The sequence below is a fragment of the Haemaphysalis longicornis genome, unplaced genomic scaffold (genome assembly GCF_048455015.1).
Source record: "Haemaphysalis longicornis isolate Haplotype H1 unplaced genomic scaffold, Haemaphysalis longicornis Haplotype H1 scaffold_10, whole genome shotgun sequence".
NCBI lineage: Eukaryota > Metazoa > Arthropoda > Arachnida > Ixodida > Ixodidae > Haemaphysalis > Haemaphysalis longicornis.
In genome coordinates this window covers 45269509-45284593 of record NW_027526204.1, presented here as the reverse complement: position 1 = coordinate 45284593, position 15085 = coordinate 45269509, and the positions used below count along the sequence as shown (strand labels likewise).

The window sequence follows — 15085 nt, the reverse complement described above, 5'->3', positions numbered from 1 at the left end:
CGCTCGGCTTTAATCCTTGAATTCAATCTGCATGTTTTATCTGAATCCCTACAACTTCTGCAATCTGGTTTCGTACATCTGAGTGTCGTTGAACCATTCCCTCATATGAATTTAGATGGGTTGGCTGGTGCCTCTGCTGTTTCTCTGCTCCGTGATTTCCCCTGTTTATGTATTTTTGTGTTGTCGCCAATGAGAGCAGGTTTACATTGTTCCCTTATAAGCTACAACTAATCCCATGCCTGTCGTACCATTTTTTTCCAGTGTGTACTTTGTCTCTTACATTTTACATGCTCAATCCTACTGTTACGAACTTGTCCCTCACATATTACAGACTTCAACAATATTTGTTTCTTCTTTTGTGACGGTTTCTTGAATATTCTGTACATCTGTGTTATATGTCAATTTACCCCTTGTTCCTCGTCTGTACTCGCAGTTTGCAACATGCATTGTTTCACTGCTTTCTACAATCCTGCCTTGGCAGCCAAAAGGCTGCTGGCCGTATTGACCAATTACATACATACATACATACATACATACATACATACATACATACATACATACATACATACATACATACATACATACATACATACATACATACATACAAACATACATACATACATACAAAGAGTAAGCAGGAGCAACCTATTAACTTAGGGTGGCGAAACTAATTTTTCCGGACACCTTTACTGCACGTGCTTCTTCAGGTTGTCCGCGTTTGCACTGCGTGTGTTAGCGTGTGCCTAACTGCAGGTTACCCGCCAACCATCGCCGAGGGACCAAATAACGTCACAAGGGCTGTGGTAAGGTCCAACGTGACGCTTCGCTGCCGTGCTCTCGGGGTGCCACGGCCTGACGTTCTGTGGGACAAGGACGGGCAGTCTTTGAGGGAAGCACGCTACCACGTGATGGACTCGGGAGACCTGCGGATTTCTGGCGCACAGTTGGCCGACGACGGCGAATACGTCTGCCGCGCCACCAACAAGTTCGGTCTGGTGTCCGCGTCCAGCTTGGTTGAGGTGCAGCGAAGAACGCGGATGACCCATCGGCCACCCAATGATTACGAGGTGACTGGGAACCTTTATATTCCGCTGAGTACATCCCTCTCATGCTACTTTTTAGCTGAGCATAAAATGTTTCTATTGAACGTGTCGTTACGTTTTTTAACAAAGGTCAATTGATCGGGTTACGTTTTTAACAAAGGCGAATATTTCATAGCTCCTTACATATACACACTAAACTTTTTTACACCCTTTTGACCAGAAAGGGTGTAATATAATTGAAATAAGGGTGTTGGGAGGTCCTTACACCCTTTTTTTTGAATCTCAACACCCTTTTTCGTAGCTTTACACCCTTTTTTTGTGAAAAAAAGGGTGTTGACCAACCTCAACACCCTTTTTTTGGGAAGGGTGTTGAAAAGGTGTGGAAAAGGTGTTCAGCTCTTCATTGGTTGAGGCCATGCATGGAATATAATTTCAAAAAGACATCCCATTGCACCATCCTCCCAACCTCGTCAAAAATGTTCGAAAGCAAAAAAAACGCTGCCAAATTCAATAAAAAGCAGCGGCAGCACCGACGTCGAAACAGGAAAAAGTATCAGCCCTTGCTTGTTACGACATCGACAGAATAACACTCCCACTTCCACTTTTTGTTTTCTACAGCCTTGCACGGAGCACAGCACAGCCTTGAACTGTGACATCTGTATCATCATTCCGTCGTTCCCTGTTCCTCTCCTGCCCCACAAGCACAATCATAGCCCTCTGTGACAACAGTCATTCTCGTCACTCAGTGGAGTTATAACGTACTAGCAATCACAATTTTATTCCATTCTTATTGTTAGCGACCGTAAATATTGTGTACAAATGCAATAAACAGACCACCTAGTTTATCTTGCAGAAAGAACGTTGGAGAACAAGGCAGACATCAAAAGAAAAGAAAAGTTGGGAGGGAGGGGCATGAAATCGGGCGACGCCAAATAATAATACGATTACTTACACTAGAACACTGACAAATTTCATTGCGCAGTGTTATCTTACAATCTGCTGCTTTTTTTAACGTTCAAATCGAGCGCCAAAAGCTTCAGTTCGCGTTTTGTGTTTGTGAACTTTAAATATCTAAGCTTCTTTATTTTAATACACACAATAAATAATAAACTTAAAGATTATGTTATATTCAGTAAAATAGGCAATGATTTATTGTTGTCGTTTTAATTTGTTTACGCAACTCCCTGCCAACGGCCGATCCCTGCCAATGGCCGATACCCTGAGTACGGCGCGCGGCGGCGTGGCCGGATTCCGGAACAGATACCCCGTGACCCGTCTTCCATCGATTGTTTACTGTGGTGTGCGGTTAAACAAGCGCAGTTATTATGATTTATTGGGCACCTCGTCGTCTTCGGTTATGTCTGTCGTGTTCGACTTCGCGATGAAGTATTTGAGCACAACTTTGCCACCTGAAGACGGCTAATTTCCTTTGGCGCTTGCCCCTGAACGTCGCTCGCTCTTCTGCGTCGTTTCCTCTCAGGTGAGCTGTCTCGTCACATTTGCCGCCTTTCTTGTCACTGGATGTCGTTTGTAGCTGTCATCGCCGCTTTAAGGATTCGATAACAGGAACCCGCGTGTGTGAATTGTTTACCTGAACTGGCGAGGTTGAACCTAGAGGGCTCGTCTCTAGAAAGGCGATGTGCGAAAGATTTTGGTGCTTGCATTGAGCGCTAAACGCACTGGCGCTCAGCAACGCAGTGGCGCTGAGTAACTCAGTAACGTTTCCCATTCTGCAGCACTATATTGAACAGCCTCAGAGTTCACCACTGCGAACCACGTCTTACGCGTAGTTTATCAGAACACGGGTGGCTACACCTCTAAACTGTGCTGCGCAGCGTTTTAGGCTTCGTTGATCACCGCAGTCGTTTGTGCCGTGTCGGGAATGGCGAGGGAGAATCGTTTGCGAGCGAATGTGCGTTCCTCGCAAGCTTCGTTGCGTTTGCGGCGAGCCACCTCACCATGTGTGCGGTGCCGCGGTACGCGGGTAGTGATTTTGGCTGAATGTTGTGTTGCCCGAGACGTAACATTCGTGCACCCAATCATTTACATTCTTGCATGTGTGGTAATCATGTGTCATCCTGTTTTAGACCTCTGGACGGTCTGAGCGCATCACGTCCCTCCATTCAACCGGACAAGAGCCACAAGCATTGTCAATAGTGTTTGGACGCCAGAACGTAAGTTTTCAAACACAGTTTTGGTAGCACAGTGGGCTATCATACTTGAATAATGTTCGATCACTTGAATGTACAAGTTCTGTCCCCCGTAACAGTTATTGGTGTTTCATGCATAACCTAACATGTAGCTGCTAAATGGCAACCTTTATTGTTAATTTCGGAAAACTCAGTTTCACCCAAAATCATAATGTGGGCGTAGCAGTTAATCACCATGTATACGAATTTCCTGATGTTAGTGATGTTTACGGGGAAGCCATATTTCTTATGTGATGACACAAAAATGTTATTATCTTTGTAGTTTAGTCTTCGAGAAAGCCTTACCAGTTCTGTTTTCAGCCATATTTTGGATGTTTATCATGTGAATTGCAGTCCTTACATCCACTTTTTCAAATAGTTATGTAACTGACTGTACCATCTAAAGAGGCCTGATTGGGGTTCTGAAGGCTACGATTTACGCACGCTAGTGCTGTACCGCCAATAAAAAAACATCCTTCCACAAAGAAAAAGATTTGAAAGTGTAAAGTATCAGCTGCATTATTCTTAACTGGAACATGCTAATTGCAAGGCCTGGGGCTTTTCCTGAAAGCACTGTGGATGTTATGAGAGGAAAATCACTCAAACACATCTGCCAAGGCTGTTGCTGCTCCAAGAAGCGTGCAAGCATTGAGTCTGCTGAGCAATACATTACACCTTTTTTTAAACAACCGACGGGCATGCTGAACGTACTCCTGATTGGGCGTGTGCCAGGCGCGTAGCCAGGAATTTTTTTTCGGGGGTGGGGGCGTGTCAACCAGATGGGACGGGGAAATACGTAGGCAAGGCATCTTGCGCGTTGTTTTGCAAACGAAGCTTGAAATAACTGACTTTAACATGCGATTTGTGTATGCTCAACGCTAACTGTAAAGCCCACCTTAAGGATCTTAGATGGTGATGATAATGATGATCACCTAAATTCCCGTTTGCTGGTCTATGGGCAGACCACAGGCGATTCATTCGTCTGCAGAGCAGGTGGTTAGGCGGATCCGCGGTCGTGAGCGTAATCATGAGTGCGCTTGTGAGTGGCGCGCGGTCCCCGAAGTTCGTCAGGCGGAAGTGGAGGCCAACACTGGGTGTTTACTATCAAGATTCTCGTGTTTTAGATTTTCCTTTAGAAAAGAGTATAATAAGTTTTCTGATCAGCTATGAAGTACAGGCGAGCACGATTTGAAGGTTATCGTGCCAGCATCGAGCGGCCAAGCGTGCCACTTCGTTTCGGAAGCATGAAAATCGAGATTTCGCACTCTTCGCTCCCTTGTGGGCTGTTCCATGATATAACAATGGCCCACACGACTGACTTGCCACCCTTTGGGTTTCAAGCTGTACATTCGTTGTCATCAAGCACAGACTTGGACTTGGTTGCCCTTTATCTACGCCGACGATAACAAAACTTGCGTGGAATATTTGCTAAAGCTGGTGTTCTTTCTGCTTCGTTTGAAAGAGTAGCTTTCCCGCGACAACCTTCGAATCGCAGTGGACTGTACATGCGGTGCATTCGTATATTATGGCGGTGAAGCTTGCAAACGTGCGTCGTCGTCCTTAAGGAATCGCCTTTTGTTATTTTTTGTGTTTGTAACGTGAGTAGTAAACTTGCGCTTAGCGGAACACCTTATTGCACTGCTGTTGAATATTGAGCTTGTTGCACGTTTCTTAAATTTCATTATATTTCTATCTGTTACATCGATACAGACATGGCTTCAGTAAAATTCCAGTTAAGCAAATACAGAATGCTGATTCTAACCAAGAGAGAGGTCAAGGAAACAGTGGAATAGTGCCAAAAAAACAAAGCTCCGCAATAAGGAGAATTGTGTAGTTTTGTTGATGTGGAGGAAATACAGGATGGGCAGAGCAATGCTTTTTATACAGCAGAAATTATGGATCTGCAATAGTCAATGAAATGCGATGTCGGCAGAAAAATAAACATATCAAGGATTGATAGTTGACTGAACAAAATACAGCGACATGCTCTGTCATGTGATTATACTTTGTACTAGTGTAAAAAACAAGGAATGACACGCTCCCGACCACATGTAAGCCTATATGAGGCATTTCCTGTTGTTCTGCCATTTCCCGGCCGGGCTGTTACGCCAGTGAAACAGTGGGGCTGTTTCGATCGGCTCGCGGCAGGTTCCCGGCGCTTGTCGGTGTATCCGGCGCGAAATGCCGCTGAGCTGTATATATTGACAGGTACAGCATCTGGAGCGGGCGCAAAGATCAGACGTTGACGTAGCCCTTCTTTTCAGCTTTATAAGAGCAAGAATGTCCTTAAAACTGCAGGTTCCGCGCCTGCAGGCGACTTCAGGCGGTTTTTCAGGCTGCTTAAAGCGCACCCCAGCCTTGGCATGAAACATTATGGGGGGGGGGGGGGCGGCACGGGTTCGGTGGGCCCCCCTTCCCGGCTACGCCCCTAGCGCGTGCTTATTCTTTCTTGCATCCACCACATTCGAGTCGTCACGTTGATTTGGGAATGCTGGAATCCAGCATATACTGGCAAGATACGAGAGCTTGAACACAACCCACTTGCCCGCAATGAGTTTTCCAAGATCTCCACCACCTGAAGGTACTGAAGTGAGATGTAAGCATTGCCTGAAAACCATACCAGATGAGGGTACCAACTCATAATTATGTATCTTTCTCGCCCATCTACGTGTTCTGATCAAAAAAAGTGCAATTTAAAGGTGACACGTCGTTCTCTGCCGATTTCTGATGCCTGATTAAGTTTGTGGGCATAAATTTTGCAGATTGCTCACATGTCTAACGTGTATGTGTGCTTTTTAGGAGTGAAGTAGGTAAAAATTGAAAGGTTTGATTGTAGTTGTGTATAGATTACCTACATTGTTTTCATTCCTAGAAAAGAAAAATTGAGGTAACCCTGCCAATTGTTCTGCATTGCTGCATTTTATTATGCTCGTATGACTAGTAGAACCTGCAGGAGTTCAGCTGCTTGTTAAAGGAGAAATTAACAGTGGTACAAAAAGAAGAGCATCTACTAAATAAAAATCTTCACAATCGCAGGATGCCAACGGTCCACCTACCAACTTGCGTCCTGCATTGTTTCTGCTGGCTGCAGCAGCGCATGGAGCATTTTGCAGCTTCTCGAAGTTTTGTGATCAAGCGCTGCCCCAAGTGAAGGATGTCGTAGAGGGATCTTCTGTTTTAATGCCACAATTTAATGTGCTGAGCACTTACTCGTAAGGCATTTTAAATATTCATCATCCAAGAGGGTATGTTACCTTCGTCTTGGGTAGAATGTGGCTGTAGACGACTGTTTTTGTGTGATCCACCGCCGAGACGTAATACCTTACCTTGAGCATCTAAACTCTTGTGTTCCAAGCATCCAGTTGACCATGGAACAAGAAAATAATGAACAGACCGCCTCGACGTACTTGTGAGACGGTCGGCCAAAGGATTTACAACCAGTGTGTATCGAAAGCTGGCCCACACGGGTAGATACCTGAGGTTCGACTCTGCGCTTCCTGTAGGCCAAAAACGCTCCGTCGCCACTGCACTCTTCTCACGCGCATCACGAATCTGCTCTGAGCCTGGTCTGCGCAAGCAAGAGCTAGCCGTGGTAAGGGAGGACTTCCGCAGCAACGGCTACCCTTCACAGCTTCTGAGGACGCAACGATTGCGGGCTTCAGGTGCCTCCCTCGAAAGGGTTCCTGAAGAATACAGGCAAAACCACGCTGCCGTCCCCTACACACAAGGCATCAGTGAAGCTCTTGCAAGGGTGTTTGGCACATATGGCGTTAAAATTGCACACGTGCCAACGAACAGGCTTAAGCAGAAGCTGGTATGCGTGAAGGACCCTTTAGAAAAATCAAGATTCCCGGAGTTGACTACAAAATTTCATTCAAGGATTGCGACGCATCCTACATAGGTGAAACTGGAAATTTTTAAAAGAATTCAATATCACCAGAACGATGTCAAAAAAGGCAATGCAAGCTGAAATGCCTTGGCGGATCATCACCTGGCTACTGACCACGTCATCGATTGGGATTCCGCAAGCATAATTGCATCAGAGAAGTGCCTGTCGACACGACTACTTTTAGAATCAGTGCAAATTCAACCAACTAAAAACACAATTACGCGGTCGCGGGGTAATCTCCCCGAGATATACATGCGCACTCTGCGCCACCAAACCTATAGATAGTCGCGACCTTTCACCCCCTCTTCATTGTGAACAAGGGGCCCGTAGGGTCCCCAAGGCGTCTTTATTTGTTTATTTGTTTTTGACCAGGTGAGCGCCTGCTTGTATTTCATCAATGAATCACCCTCACCTGACGAGTTTTCGTCGAACCTTGGACTCTGTTAGGTGTCAGTAGGTTTACACAGCCAACTTATGGGGACGCACAAAGGCTCCTAACAAATGAGCTGCGTAGTGGCTATGTACTAGGCATGGTTTTTATTAGTTGCCTTGGTGAATATGATCTTCTGTCGCAGTGTTTTAGGTAGCTCACTCGCACATTATTCCTTTGTTTTTTGGACATTGTGGAGTGTCCAATGATTTTTCATTCTATTTCTGATTTTTATTGCAACTGTAAATACGTCAGGAGTCCCGTAATGAGTTTCTGGCAGTAATAGAGCGCTACTGTGTGCATGAAGGCAGCCTAAATAAAAAAATTGGCTGCCTTGCCTTTGCTTACAGGGCTTTAACAAAACAGCGCGAAGCACGGGACAAAGGGAAGATGAAGACAAAACAAGCGCTGACTATCAACTGTTTATTTGAAAGCAAAGAACGAAATATATAGGCGAAATGTTATCAAAGAGAGCCGCGCGCATGATCAGTGAATGAATTAGGCTATTTGCTAACAGAGGGAAAGTCACATTCAATGGAAGACGCTATCTTGACAAGTATGATTTTTCTTTTTCCAGGAGAGCTACTGAAGGGGTGCTTACACACGAGGTTTCTCTTTTGTGTATCGCAATCGCTTCACAAATTTCGCGCGTGCGCTGACCCTTGTATCTTCGTAAGATACTACATTTGTCGAACTGTGGTGTACATCGGCAGGCCTTGACGTGTTGGGCAAGCATGCTGCCCGTGCCGGTCTTCAGTGTGTTGGCATGCTCCCTTAACCTGTCGTTGATGCACCGCCCGGTTTGTCCCACGTACGACTTGCCACAAGGCACCAAGGGGATCTCGTACGCCACCGCTTCCTGGCATTCGACAAAGGGCTTGGTGTGATTTACCTGGCATCCTTTCTCCGCTGCTTGATCTACATTCACTCTCCTGCAGAGCCCGCCCAATTTGTTGGGGGCAGAAAACAGCAGCTGTACACCCGACCGTCCTACTATCTTTTTGAGTTTGTGGCTGACACCATGAATGTATGGAATTACTGCTATTTTCTTGCGGCTTTCTTGCGGCGTTTCCGGTGCGGCAATCTTCCTCGTGTCGCTCAAAAGTTTGCTGGCTATGCTGCTAAGAAGGTGATCTGGGAATCCGGCGGCAGAAAGACGCTGGACTTGCACGGTGAAACTCGTCTGAACGGTGTGTCCGCAGGACCGAACCAGTGCATTCTTCATAACGGACGTGGCGACCCCCCGCTTCACAACCTTAGAATGAGCTGACGTGTACGGGAGCAGGTTCTTCTTGGAACGCGGGGAATATGTCCAACACAGGTGTTCAGGGCTCAGTTGAAAACAAAGGTCGAGGAATTGTAGCTTCTCACCCTCGGGCTCCTCCTTAGTGAGGTCGAAGTCGCAGTACACTGTTGAAAAAATGTCGAACAGTTTTTCAACTTCTTGTGGATTGTGCCTTTGGGGTGCCTGGAAGATTATTAAGAAATCGTCAACGAACCGGAACACCCTCACAACTGCGGTGTCCTGCAGAGCTTCAAGCAGTTTTCTATCCAGGTGTGCTAGAAGCAGGTCACTAAGGACCGGAGCTAGACAGGAGCCTATGCATACTCCCTTCTTCTGTATGTACAGGTCGCCTTCAAAAAGAACATACGTAGACCGCAGATAAAAGGCCAGCAACTGAAGGAAGCCATCAACGCACACCCCGCAGGAATTTTGAAACCTGGTTGGACCGAAAGAATCTATTGCTTCTTGCACCACTTCGAAAATTGGTTCGTGTGGTAGAGAGTAGTAAAGATCTCGTACGTCTACCGAGAACGCACTGACCTTGTTTAGGTCCTCAGCCTTCAAGAAGTGCGACACATCTTGCGGTCTGCGCACGAGAAAAGGATCCTCTACAGCCAGCACTGAAAGGGACTTCTGTAGATAACTGCCAAGGCAATGTTGATAGGTTCCTTGCTCCGACACAATGGCCCTAAAGGGACACTCGGCCTTGTGAGTTTTCGCGCTGAAGAACACATTCAGACTGAGGGAACAGCTGTTCTTCACAGCGCCTGCCACCTTAAGGAGCCCCATGTCCTCACAAAGTTTCATTGCCTCTTTCTTCACTTGACGTGGCCGAGCCTCAAGGGCAGCTTTGAAGTTGCCCTGGATAGCAACCCTTGCCTTCTGGCTGTAGAGAGTGGCAGGTACCACCACAACACTTCCCTCTTTGTCAGACTGCACCAACTTTTGATCGGCTTCCCGCAAGGCTTTTACCACACGTTTAGAGCGAACTGCTTCGTTGCTCCTCACAGTCTCTGGGAGGATGTCGACGCAAGATGTGTCGGACAGACCGCAAGATGTGTCGGACTTCTTGAAGGCTGAGGACCTAAACAAGGTCAGTGCGTTCTCGGTAGACGTACGAGATCTTTACTACTCTCTACCACACGAACCAATTTTCGAAGTGGTGCAAGAAGCAATAGATTCTTTCGGTCCAACCAGGTTTCAAAATTCCTGCGGGGTGTGCGTTGATGGCTTCCTTCAGTTGCTGGCCTTTTATCTGCGGTCTACGTATGTTCTTTTTGAAGGCGACCTGTACATACAGAAGAAGGGAGTATGCATAGGCTCCTGTCTAGCTCCGGTCCTTAGTGACCTGCTTCTAGCACACCTGGATAGAAAACTGCTTGAAGCTCTGCAGGACACCGCAGTTGTGAGGGTGTTCCGGTTCGTTGACGATTTCTTAATAATCTTCCAGGCACCCCAAAGGCACAATCCACAAGAAGTTGAAAAACTGTTCGACATTTTTTCAACAGTGTACTGCGACTTCGACCTCACTAAGGAGGAGCCCGAGGGTGAGAAGCTACAATTCCTCGACCTTTGTTTTCAACTGAGCCCTGAACACCTGTGTTGGACATATTCCCCGCGTTCCAAGAAGAACCTGCTCCCGTACTCGTCAGCTCATTCTAAGGTAGTGAAGCGGGGGGTCGCCACGTCCGTTATGAAGAATGCACTGGTTCGGTCCTGCGGTCACACCGTTCAGACGAGTTTCACCGTGCAAGTCCAGCGTCTTTCTGCCGCCGGATTCCCAGATCACCTTCTTAGCAGCATAGCCAGCAAACTTTTGAGCGACACGAGGAAGATTGCCGCAACGGAAACGCCGCAAGAAAGCCGCAAGAAAATAGCAGTAATTCCATACATTCATTGTGTCAGCCACAAACTCAAAAAGATAGTAGGACGGTCGGGTATACAGCTGCTGTTTTCTGCCCCCAACAAATTGGGCGGGCTCTGCAGGAGAGTGAATGTAGATAAAGCAGCGGAGAAAGGATGCCAGGTAAATCACACCAAGCGCTTTGTCGAATGCCAGGAAGCGGTGGTCTACGAGATCCCCTTGGCGCCTTGTGGCAAGTCGTACGTGGGACAAACCGGGCGGTGCATCAACGACAGGTTAAGGGAGCATGCCAACACACTGAAGACCGGCACGGGCAGCATGCTTGCCCAACACGTCAAGGCCTGCCGTTGTACACCACAGTTCGACAAATGTAGTATCTTACGAAGATACAAGGGTCAGCGCACGCGCGAAATTTGTGAAGCGATTGCGATACACAAAAGAGGAACCTCGTGTGTAAGCACCCCTTCAGTAGCTCTCCTGGAAAAAGAAAAATCATACTTGTCAAGATAGCGTCTTCCATTGAATGTGACTTTCCCTCTGTTAGCAAATAGCCTAATTCATTCACTGATCATGCGCGCGGCTCTCTTTGATAACATTTCGCCTATATATTTCGTTCTTTGCTTTCAAATAAACAGTTGATAGTCAGCGCTTGTTTTGTCTTCATCTTCCCTTTGTCCCGTGCTTCGCGCTGTTTTGCTAAAGTTATGTACCAACTTGCCCAACTACAAACCCTGCTACTTACAGGGGCCATGCAGACAACACACAAGTTTGGTTCATATGACAGATTGCCTCGTTAAAATCATACTGACACCATTTTTAACGCGCACTTCACTAGAATAAGCTATATAATTAGGAAAAGCGGGATGGCCATGCGACCCACTATAGCTCATTTCCCACAGCAGTGCTATTGATGTCATATGTCCCCAGCTGTGCGATTGGCTGAGGCCGGCAAAAGCAAACGCAAATGGGGCAGGCCTTATAAGCATGCCGAACGAGCTATTTGCGCTTAAATGTAATGCATATTCCTTTTACAGGAGTAAAAATGGTGCAGTAAACAATGAAAGTTACGAAAATACGCGTAAACATACCAGTACCGATGCGCACTGTGTTGGTACGGCGTGCACTATACTTGTTTTAGCTGGACAGCACTCCGCCGCTTTGGAGTTGGCTTGCACGGCACTGTCCGAATGGCATAGGCGATCTTGTCTTACGTGACCCTGTTTGTCGAGGATACCCCATGTTTCACAAAACCATTACTTTCTATAGTAACGAAAACAAGCCAAGTGCAGATAAGGTCAAAAACAAAATATGGCAAACAACGGTTCGTGGATGAGTACGGTAGCTCCACCTGGGAGGACTGATGGCTAGCAAGGCTGCAGACCCGAGTGACGCAGTAGTTTGTTTGATTATACGCACTCATGGCTTCATTGCGGACATCCCAAAAACACACGATATGGTGGGAGAATCAGACTTTTAACCTAAATTAGTTTCTCAGTGAATGCAGCATCATTTGCTGCCGTTCAAGTGGTAGGGGCACTATAAAACACGAAATATGTCGAACGAAACGAACTTCTATGTTGTCCAAATGGCCCCTTTAATGCACTGGATTGTATTTTTGGTTCCTGTAGTGAAGTCACCATGAAATAACCGCATTAGACAAAGTTAATGTCAGCGCTTTACCATGCATTTTTCTTTGTGTTTGATGGAATCAAATATAATACTCTAACCAAGGACTTTATCCGAAGCGTTCCCAACGTTTCGGAACCTACTTGGCTCCTTCATTAGAACTGTCTATGTTTGACCAAGAGCAATAGTTCTACATTAAAACAATTTTTTTTGTTTGCTGCAGCGGATCATAGGCTAGGGAAAATAGGGGGTAGGACAGCTAGATATCTGTTCATCTTTCTCCGGCTTGCTTGGGTGTGACAACTGTATCTAGTTGCCAATTCCAATTTGTTGTGGTCAGTTTTTCTCAACTAAATTGTAGCTTTTTGAAAGATTTTGGTATGTTTTTGTGGGCCTAAAGGGTTGCCTCATTGCGTGGCCTATGTAGCGTTGAAAGCGGATATTTTGCTTCAAAGTGGAATGTCGGCGTAGCATCATGGTCCTTTGGTTGCTGCTCACTTTCATTAATGCCAATATTTTTTATATTATCACTTAAAATTAAAATTTAACCAATCTGCTGTCATTTTAATTTTGTCACCTGCTTTATACTTTCTTTTTTTTCAACTGTCTGTAAGGAGTGACAATTCGTATTTTTATGATACCAAGGCGTCGGACTCTGCAAGTTGGTACATGTTTGAATAGATGAAAAACCAGCGGAAAACACAGGGTACAGAAGAGAACGACTGGATAAGCTTGTCCCGTTGTTCTCTTGTTAACTGTGTCCTGTGTTTACCGCTGGTTTTTCATTCATTCAATTTTCATGAATTTGTTGAACAGTGATTAGTTTAAGTGCACAAGCAATTTTTGGCTTGATGGTTCCCTGTAGCATTTATATAAGTGCTCTCTGCTCTTTTTTTATCCAAGACCCCATTACCAGCCTTAATGAGATTGTCTTTTGTAGACATGAAGTTGACATAAATATTCGTTTCTATCGCTTTACATATTTTGAAAGAATTCTTTGCCCACTTTCTTTCAACCCTGTTTCTTAATCCTGCTTAAAGCATTTTTCCATGTTTATTTTTTTCAGAACTAGGAAGGGTGCTCATCCTCGGTTCTTGCTGAAGCCCCAGTATCTGTACTTCCCACGTGAGCTTTGAACACGCAGTAATTATGGTATGAAACATTTTACCAGTATTAGCTTGCTATGTAGACGTCATTGTAGATGTCAAAGCTCTCGACAGTGTAGTACAGTGTCTGGTGTAGTGCACAATCTCTCTATAACAGCACCCGCTGGGTGCTGTTGTAGAGAATAATTTTGGGGCTATAATACTTGAGATTATTTCAAAATGTACGTCAAATACTACTAAGAATAGCGCTCTAAATTGGTGGCCATTTTCCTGGTGGAGGCAGAAAGTGAAAATGCCCATGTGTGGAGATTTAAGTCCACAATAAATATCCCAAAGTTGCCAAAGCTAATCCAGAGCCCTCCTCTGCGGTGCACTTAATATCCCATGTGCAGCTTTGTGTAAAAACAGCCAGAAATGTATGATCAATATAAATTGATTTTAATGTTTCTAAATGCAAGTATTCTCACTTTAAGCTGCCTTATTTAGTAAAATATTTTCTAACAATTGCATAGCTACCAAAGGTTTACAGGAAAGCTTTCATTGGTTATGCACCTTCTCAGCGAAACAAAAATGTCATTAAGAAAAGAAGAAAAAACCTAAATAGGGAAAGTAGCAACACTAAAGCTGCTAATAAAAAAGATGCTGAACGCTTTATCGATAATATTTTGCTGATTTTATTTCTAGTCAACTCTAAAAAGGGCTATAGACAGGTTTGATGCCTCCCATGAAGCACCTCGTAATACTAGACGAAACTAATGGGCACTGGCTGTTGGCTTTTGATTTGCAACATTGAAAAATGACCCCACATCCACCAGCAGGGACATAATGCAAGGCACCATGCACAAGCTAGACTCATGATAAAATATTGCTATTGCTTCAATGTCATCACATTTCAACCATGGGATTCACCAGGGAACTCAAATGCATTGTTCTGTGATGTTTACAGTTCTTGGCATTGCTATGTAGGGTCATTTTTCATGAAGCAAAAAGAATAATGCAAAATAAAATAAGTGGCAGTGGGGACCCAACTTTTATGGGTAGAATAAAGCCACAGTACGGAGGGAAGTATACATATTGCACTTGGTCTGCCTTAATATTGAGCTTTTCTGCTAAGCTCAAGAATAAGGCACTAAACATGGCGGGTAGCTACCGTGATTGGAAGTTTGATGCAATGCTGAGAAGGCAAGAGTTTTAAGGTTCAAAGAACTTTTGTGCAGTTGATGTGTTGTAGGCCTACTAGCTTTCACTGCATAACACGTTTAGGCTTTGCAGTGAAGCTCGAAGGATGTGCGCTGCAGTTCAGCAAAATGAACATATAATTGAATTTTTAACACCATTTTCAATAATCAACAACGTCTAATGATACGACTTCTGTACTGAGATTCCGCTGTAATATTAAACTTTATAAATGGATGTAATAAAAATCGGTGGGACAAAAAGTTCAAGCGAATTATCAGCTGCCATTAAGCTCAGAGGGAAGGTCTCACAGAACGAAGCTTGGAAGGCACGAATGTTTCATACCGTAATTGTGTGTCATACTGTGCCATATGTGGCTGCACACCTGCAGCGCCATTTGTGAACCGAGGATAATGCACCCTTTTTGTACCCCTTTAGGTGGGTGCTTTTGCAGGAAAAGCTCCTACAGATTGGGGT

At 45.1% G+C, this 15085-nt stretch overlaps 1 protein-coding gene across 2 annotated transcripts in view; it reads left to right on the top strand.

The window, feature by feature from the left end:
- The window catches only part of LOC144158432 (neuroglian-like), a 53439-nt gene that overhangs the window by 16353 nt on the left and 22001 nt on the right, over positions 1–15085 (top strand). For both annotated transcript variants that reach the window (XM_077689315.1, XM_077689316.1), the window contains exon 3: positions 754–1067. In XM_077689315.1, coding sequence (XP_077545441.1) covers positions 754–1067 — 314 coding nt within the window. The remainder of the gene's footprint in view (positions 1–753; positions 1068–15085) is intronic.